This window comes from Malaya genurostris, chromosome 2 (genome assembly GCF_030247185.1).
Source record: "Malaya genurostris strain Urasoe2022 chromosome 2, Malgen_1.1, whole genome shotgun sequence".
In the NCBI taxonomy this organism is placed as follows: Eukaryota; Metazoa; Arthropoda; class Insecta; order Diptera; family Culicidae; genus Malaya; species Malaya genurostris.
The window spans coordinates 116,679,805-116,688,705 of record NC_080571.1 but is presented as its reverse complement, the minus strand read 5'-3'; the positions used below and the strand labels follow the sequence as shown (position 1 = coordinate 116,688,705).

Below are 8,901 nucleotides of genomic sequence, written 5' to 3'. Positions count from 1 at the left end.
TAATGTGAGCGAAGCGATCCCAAATAATCTGTCAAAATACCAACAGAACCAAGAATTGATATCTAATATTCAGAGTTCATGCACTATACTGGTTTTTGCATTATTTTCTCACTTCCACATAAGACTGGAACGATAAAAATAAACACTAAACTATGATGGTATTGTATTGGATATGTGTTAGATAAACGGAGACATCGAAATAAATGTCGTATGTGTACACCGAGATGAAAATTTTTAACTTACCACCCCAAACATACATGTTCAGACAGGTTTCAATTGTACTAAAATCCAAAATCGTAAGTCTGCTCGTTCCGCAGCGATAACGGTACTTGGTCTTAGTAAAGTGCGATGTGTTTATCAGGCGGGCTACTAGCATTGACCTTGATCGAGTATTATAGCTAACTGTCTGAACCAAATGATTCCATCAACAAAATCTGCCTTCGAAATATCAGTACGATTCCGCCAGTCAACCGGCAAACAAGCGAGTGAAAATGTTGTGTACTATTCTTAGCTGCCTGGCGGGTTTCCTAGGCGTAGTTTATCTGTTTCTAACATGGGAGTTTGATAAATGGAAGAAAATGGGAATCAACGGCCCAAAACCTCAAGTGCTGTTCGGAAATGTTCCCAACTTATTGAAGAGAAAGAGAAACACATATTACGACTTGGAGAAAATTTACAAGTGAGTGTCTATCGTATAGAATGGCTGCATGCAAACATCGGATAAGTGCAAGGTTTACTAACTTTGAAAAATTCATTCGATCGTTTTTGAATTCGAATCTCTTACGCAAAGGTTACTTAAATTTATCTTTAGAACAAGAGGCCGACTAAAAGTTGTTCAATGCTAAAACCTTATGAAAACTTAGCCGGTTATTCGAGACTAAATACTTCTATTTGTTTTTGGGTTGAAACTTTTCCAGACGTTCGCATCCCGCGGCCACAATGAAAACAAAGAAAGTTTCACAGCAAAAACCGGATAACAAAATTGGCAGTTCTCAAGTTGTTAACTGGCTTCTGCAATTTTCTTGAACCGTTTTTTTACGTTTTAAACGGCATTCAGCTGGAGTTTCAAAGTATGTATCTTATACGCAAAGTTCAAAAATACTAAACTGGGGTTATTGCACCAATTATCTTAACTTATTTTGCAAAACACTCGACTTCTAATCAACGAATTGTAATATAATTGGATACAATATCTTTGCCCCGGATCTGAAAAGAAACATCACAAAAAATGGTGCAACAAATGTGCACTGCTGATAATTTTAGTGATGGGATGAATGATGGAACTGAGATGCAAGAGAATACTGTCACTTATGCAAATAAGAAACGGTTCTGACTATAGAATATAATGCCAATTCCAGAAATATGTGAATGAAAGTTTTTGTGTGAAGAGCAATTCCAGAAATTAATAGCAGACAAAAATGGAAAAAATATCCATTTGCTCAGATTTAGATGACACTTTGTACATGTCTTAAGTATGACAAACTCAACTCGAAAGAGTTAATTGTTTTGAAATTATGACTAACAAGAAGTTGAAGGAATCGATTGGGTTATTTCAAAATATATACACAAAAAAAATTATAACGCCTTTTCAATAATTAAAATTACATTCAGAACAATCATCTGTTTAATTTCTAGTAATATTTTTATTTCAAACTATTAAAATAATCATTGAGTGTTCATTCGATAGTATGTGCAATTTAATATAATAAATTTCCCGCAAAACAATTTTATATCATTTGAAAAAAATAACAAAAATCTACAAAATATAAGCACATAAATACAAAATATTATTGTACATACAAGAAGCCAAATATTTGGGCTTAGCATCTTTTTTGCTGTATGCAGCCGTTTTCAAGGACAGTACTTACTCGAAAAAAAGGCGGATGGGTGATGTCAGAGAGAGAACAGTTGTACGGTGCAAACATAAAATAGAACACACAATAGCAAAAATTTACAGGACAAGACCGATTACTTAAAAAATGAAATGTTCAAATTCGTTTATAAATTCAAAATCTACTACAAACCTATCTATGGCTAGCTAGGATTTCTAAATTTAAGTTAAAAGTTGATATAGCATTAGCTACCATAACATACTTGTCATGCCCATCTCAAAAATGTGAACTATATAGTTATTAGAAAGAAAAACCATAAACTGAAAGCCATCATCTTCGATCTCAACGATTCTACAATTATAAAGTCTTAACATTTAGGGATTTGTTGGTTTGTGCAAAAAGCACATATTTTGTTTCGATTTCTCTGGTGCAATATTATTAAAGTGTTGCATAAATAGTGCAAACTTTGCGTCTGCTTAGCGGTTTAAATTGAACTGCTAGGCGGAGATGGCAGCTCAATTAGAATTATAAATTATTGATATTCATTCGTCCAACATGGATAAATAGTATCCATAATTCATTCAAAAAATCATGAAAAATGATAGAATAGCATTCACTTATATACTGATATGATATGCACTACTCAAACTAGATGTTATGGATAGATCTTGTATAAATATTATTTTCAAAACGTTTCGTAAGCCCACTGCGCTCAGTAACTAAAAATATTCCGTGTTTCTATGTGTCGGTGTTGTACGATACGCTTTGTTCAATGATTCGGTAAATTCATGCGGTTGAAATTTTTCGCGACTTATTTTGGCACTTAATTTCACCTTAATGCTCGTTCATACCAAACATTTTAGAAAACTTGTATTTTGAGTTATTTGTTGTTATCTCATATTACTGCAAAACTTTATCATAAATTGCTAACCATATTTCTAATACTATGAATAAAAAGTTGCTCCATTCCTGGCAATGAAAGAGCCGATATTTTAGCCAAACGTGGTGCTATTGAGGGTGAAATTTATGAGCGACCGATTGATTTCAACGAATTCTATAGCTCGTCTCGCCAAAGAACACTTGCCAGCTGGCAAGCTTCTTGGGATAGAGATGATCTGGGTCGGTGGATGCACTCAATTATTCCGAATATATCGACAAAGTCATGGTTCAGGGGACTGGATGTGAGTAGGGATTTCATTCGTGTGATGTCCAGACTCATGTCCAATCACTACACGTTAGATGCACATCTCCTTCGAATTGGGCTCTCCGAGACTAATCATTGTGCTTGCGGAGAAGGTTATCGGGATATTGATCATGTCGTTTGGACATGCGTGGAGTATCGTGATGTCAGATCTCAACTAATAAATTCTTTGCGTACCCAAGGTAGACTATCCAATATCCCAGTTCGAGACATTCTTGCTTGTCGTGACCTTTCATACATGAAACTTATTTATCATTTCATAAAGAAAATTGGAGTTTCAATTTAATAAAGGCCCCTTTTAAGACTTAGCTCTGATCCCAGCTGCGTCCATGAGTTCAACCAATAGCTAAATTAGAATAAAAATTATGTAATGATACAAACAAACTCGAAACAGTTTATGAAATTATCAACAAAATGTCAAAAAAACAGCTTATTTTATAATTTATAGAAGGTAATCGTTTGGTTCAAATAATATTTCCGAGTAGATTTCATAATTAATGACGAGTTACTTAAGATGATATTTAAGCTATAAGAGAAAATGTTTTAATAAATTCAAAACGTTGTGACTATGTTAGAATTAAATTAGGGTAAGAATATTATGTAAAGAGATGCTACGGCGAAGAAAAACTTATGTAAACTGCCTTAAGAAATAAACGTATTTATGAAAAAAAAAAATGAATAAAAAGTTATGTTGTTGCGTTAAATACAACAAGACATATTCAGACATTTTCTCAAGGATTAAATGAACACAAATAATCTATGAGTTCGCAACATTTTTTATTGAACCTCCTCTCCTATGGTAAATGCCTGCACCATGGACTTAACACTATCCATTAATCTCAATGCAACACTTGCGCTTCCTTTCTTACACACTTTCATTCATTCTTTCTTCAAATCCTTGTCGGTTCCGAAGAGCTTTTCTGTTTTTCCGTGCTTTCGCTACATAATCGCCCAGATTTTTATGATTGGCGTTGGAAGGATTCTTAGTGTCAGTAGGGTCAGTAGGTGTTGAGTGACGTAACCAAAAAAACGCTTAATTTTTTCTCCGCTCAATTTTCTAGGAGATGACTGAATCGATTTAAACAACCTTTGGCTGTTACTTCCCATTCCGTAGTTATAGTGGTATAAGTGACGTAACCGACAAAACGCTTTTTTCTCTCTTCGCTCAATTTTCTAAAAGATGTCTGTATCGATTGCAACTATCCTAGACTCGTTTTAAAACTACTGTTGGATCATTGATCAAGTTCGAAGTTTAAATTGCATATGCTGCCGGTTCCGGAGATATAATTGTACAAGTGACGTACAGGATAAATCACATTTTCTTTCTATCCGAAGATTTTGTCAAAAAGTGACTGATGATCAAGTTTTTGTTTGCCTTCGAGAATGTCATCGGATATGTGACGTAAGCGTTGAAGTCCGCTTTGGTGAACTAATCGAATCAATCTTACTGAACGGTCGAATTGTCGATTCCAAACTGTTTCACGATCCCCTCGCAGGACTGGCCTAAATTTTCCACAACCGAACACAAAATATTTTACTGAAACACTTCTTGGTTAGAATTCATCTCGATAACTACTTGACAAATTATTATGTTAATTTTCACATGTAAAAATTACAGTTTCTTCAAATTTTACCCATCCATTAAAAATTTAGACAGAAAAAAAGTGTTGCAGATATCTGAGATATAAAGTCTAAATATCTCGATGATGACTACAGTCTGCTACAGCGGTACTCATTTTTGAAAAATGGTGAGATCGAATTGTAATCAATAATCAGTTGATTTATTCTCACATTGCATGAAGGACACTACTGCCCTCTGTGTTAGAAAAAATTACACCATTCCACTTTACCTATCGCGAGTAATCGTGACCACGCCCTTATGTAACCGACTGGTCTTCAATGAGAAACGTCACAATAAGTAAATTATCTGAGGAATTATGTTCTAGTATATAAATGACTATTTATCATCAAATCATTCTCGTTTTCTAAACGTCTTCAGATAGTTGTGGCTCTAATTTCTCTAATTGGTTTCAAGAATGCACTAATTACTAATGCAGAAACGTAAACATGCGTTTATTTCTTAATTTGTTCATCGAATACTCTTCCAATTCTTGGAAAAGCATTCAACTTTATTTATTGTATACAATGAGGTCTTTTTTATGCGGAGGACACGTACCGCTCAGAAAAAAATGCATAACTTCGCTTAAAGTACACTAAAACCTCTATTTAAACAAATTTCAGTCACGAGTTTTAACGCGATTTAAATTCAAATTTTGGGCATGTTGAAGGAAATTTCCATTTATACGAATACGAAACAATTCAATATGCTTCAGTGAATTGAATTTTATGAATTGTGCATTACGAAATTGTTTGATTTCAAAGAATCTGGTCAAGATCAGGGGCATCCAAGATCAGATAAAAGAAATCAGTATATTAAGCGTGATTGGTGACATTTGTATAACTTTTGATTACGGTATTCAGCAAATTGACATACTGTGGAAATGTCTGTGGAAGTTCTTGTCCATCCAAAACCTCCAATATAGGCCTTTGAGGTCTACCAACAAAACCGAACACTTTAGTGTGTTTTTGATGATGATGATGATGATGATGATGATGATGATGATGATGATGATGATGATGATGATGATGATGATGATGTAGATGATGATGGTTCCACCTCATACCCCTACAAAGATGCGAGCAGAACGAGTTATCTAAATGATAAATAATATTTTGGCACATATCTCAACCAATAAACAAAAAAAAAACGATCTGATTAATTTAGCAGGTATAGATTCTTCTTCAAAAGAACGACTGACAACAAAATAACATTCTAATATTTCGGATTCACTATCCAGGGTTATTTAAGAAAATTTCCAACCCGGGAAGATCCTTGATCACATCCGGAATCGAACCCGATATCTTTACCAGTATCAGACAGTAATTCACCTGACCCTTCCCGCCGGACCAGTTCATCGCTACAAACATCAGCTGCGATGGAGTAATGAGACTGCGGATGAGCAGAGCCAAGCCCAATTCCATCAACAACTGTCGATCCCAATTAGTTTCCAAATCTATTCCTTAAATTACTAATCAAACATTGCGATCAAAGTAAAGAGTCAAACTTAACACACTGAATGCCAAGACTCTTCGGCCAGTCCTGTTCGCTTTCCAAATAGTCACTACCTGTTTCGCGCGCGAGGCTCAAACGTTTGTAGACTGCTCATTATTTTTAACTCTCAAACAAACTAAAAATCCATCATTATCATACCGAACACAGTAAATTAATACGTCTCACAATAATATATATAAACAAAAAGAACTATTTTGTGCTCCATAACCATGGTTTCACATTCAACTAATTGGATCATTTTGGAGTATAGGCCTATAGATCTACCTGCGTAGCCAAGTGGACTATAAAGATCCTTGTACGCGGTTCATGTTCGTAATACCACATGCAAATCATTTGCTTATTGTGATTATTCTAGGTCATCCAAAAACTACCTGGAGTTCAGGCCTTAAGATCAATCAGAATAGCAAAGTTCAATAACAAACTTATTGATCACGGTCTATACTCGTGATTCCACTTACAATTAAGAAGTTTATTGTAGCTCTGGGTCACACAAAAACTACCTGGATCTCAGGCTCTAAGATCTACCAGCACAAGGAACTGCGTTTACGAACTTTTTATTCTCGGCCCATACCCGTGATACCTGATAAGCTGCTGATTGTTCGTGAAAATCTTAACACTTGTTTTCGCTGAAGCTCTTGGACTACTAAGAACATACCTGGAATGGCTATAACTAGACAAGTAAGCATTTCAATGTGTAGGTCTATAAATATGAACAGCAAACAAAAATTAAACATTAGCCGTTGTAGTTTTTGCTGTGGCACAGTGTAGTCACTGAGGACAATATTCCAAGTAGTTCTTGGATCTTGGAATATCTCTTACGGATTTTCGTAGTCTAAGTATATACTCAGATGGTCCTAGATGCTTTTGAGTATGAACGTAATTGGATTTTTTGTGTTATTTACACTAAAATCAAATGAAATTGAAAAACCCTTCTTAATCCACCTAGTGGTGTGATAATGCCTTTCTCTTCTTTCATAACAGTCTCATGAAAATATATTTCATACTTTTATTAAATATTTTCGGATACTAATTTTGACACCAATTGATTCAGATTGATTCGAGTAGTTCACAAAAGCATGATTCAGTGTTTATGTCCCACAGTCAGCATCATTTTTTCAAACTAGTGCTTACATTTGCGTTGCCTATTTGTATGAGAAGAGTGATGCTAATCTAAAAAAAAACCCTTCTTAGTCCACTTAGTGGAATTTTCATATATCTTGGAAAATCACCATAGGGAGGAGTACATGAAATTTTCGAAATCGAAAAAATAATTTTGATGCCAAAAGGCTTAGAATTACATGAAACGGCGAGATTTAGTGTCATCTCGAAAAAAAAAGTTGAAAAAATCGACTTTTTAGGACCTAGAAAAAATATCAAAATTTTTCCAAGTCCCAGAAAGTTGATTTTTTCAAAAAAAATTTTTTCACAAAATCTCGACGTTTCATGCAATTTTAAGGTTTTTGGCATCAAAAAAAATTTTCGGATTCGGAAATTTCATGTACTTCCCGCTATGGTGCTTTTTTAAGATCGAATATTGTCAAACCTTAACCGCCGGGCAGCACCCCTTACGCATATCCGATTTAGCTCAAATTTTGCATGAGGACATTTTTCGATGTGCTTCAACTTTTGAGCACTAGCGCTTTACGAAATTAGAGGTGATTCCAAAATATTGGCACCCTTATATGTATAAAAGCGATAGAAATCAACGTGTTTTGTCGGTTACGTCACTTATACCATCCCCAAGTAACAATTTTTGTTACGCTAACTTATTTGTGACTAGTTTGCAACCAGAAATTTGAGTGATTGTTACTAACATCTAACCACTAGCGTAACTCAAAAAGCGCAATTTCTATTAGTTGCTAAGTCAGCTAAAAATAAGTTGTGGTTACGTTGGAATGCCATACTGAAATAACTTATCTTTCCATAACTTGAAAATAACTTGTTTCCAAGTAAACTAGTTGAAACTTAGTCACCATCGACATTATAAACATTGAATGAATCCAGAATACTTTTCTATCATCAATAAAAAAGCAGAAGAGTACTTTAAGTCACACACTTGATACAAGGTACAAGTTTCATAACGATCCAAAAACTGTCGAGCGGAATTCAATTTTACTTAACTGTTTTTTATGCGCCTTTAATCAAAATCTGTATATAAAGATATAAAAATAAACAACAAAATAACCCTATAAACCATTGCAAGATACCTTAGATAAATTGTCCGTTTGGGCTGTTCATCTTGGTATCGAATTCTCTGCGGAGAAAACAGAGTTGGTCGTCTTTTCAAAAAAGCATGATCCCGCGCAACTTCAGCTTCATATGATGGGAAGAATAATCGAGCAGGTTTTGACTTTCAAATACCTCGGGGTGTGGTTTGATTCCAAATGCACGTGGGGAGGACACATTAGGTATCTGATAACGAAATGCCAACAAAGAGTAAATTTTCTTCGAACAATAACAGGGTCTTGGTGGGGTGCTCATCCGCAAGATCTAATAAAATTGTATCAGACAACGATACTTTCAGTGATGGAATATGGATGCGTTTGTTTTCGTTCCGCTGCAAATTCTCATATTATCAAACTTGAGCGAATTCAGTACCGTTGTTTGCGAATTGCTTTAGGCTGCATGCATTCGACACATACAATGAGTCTTGAAGTTCTGGCGGGAGTTCTTCCATTAAAAGATCGATTTTGGGAGCTTTCATCACGCCTGCTAATAAGATGTGATGTGCTGAA

General features: G+C 34.9%; 1 protein-coding gene across 1 annotated transcript in view; it reads left to right on the top strand.

The window, feature by feature from the left end:
- The first annotated feature begins 370 nt into the window (after positions 1 to 370).
- Positions 371 to 8,901, top strand: part of LOC131428779 (uncharacterized) — a 60,788-nt gene continuing 52,257 nt past the window's right edge. Inside the window, exon 1 of the mRNA XM_058592824.1 lies at positions 371 to 679. Coding sequence (XP_058448807.1) covers positions 492 to 679 — 188 coding nt within the window. The 5' untranslated portion in view covers positions 371 to 491. The remainder of the gene's footprint in view (positions 680 to 8,901) is intronic.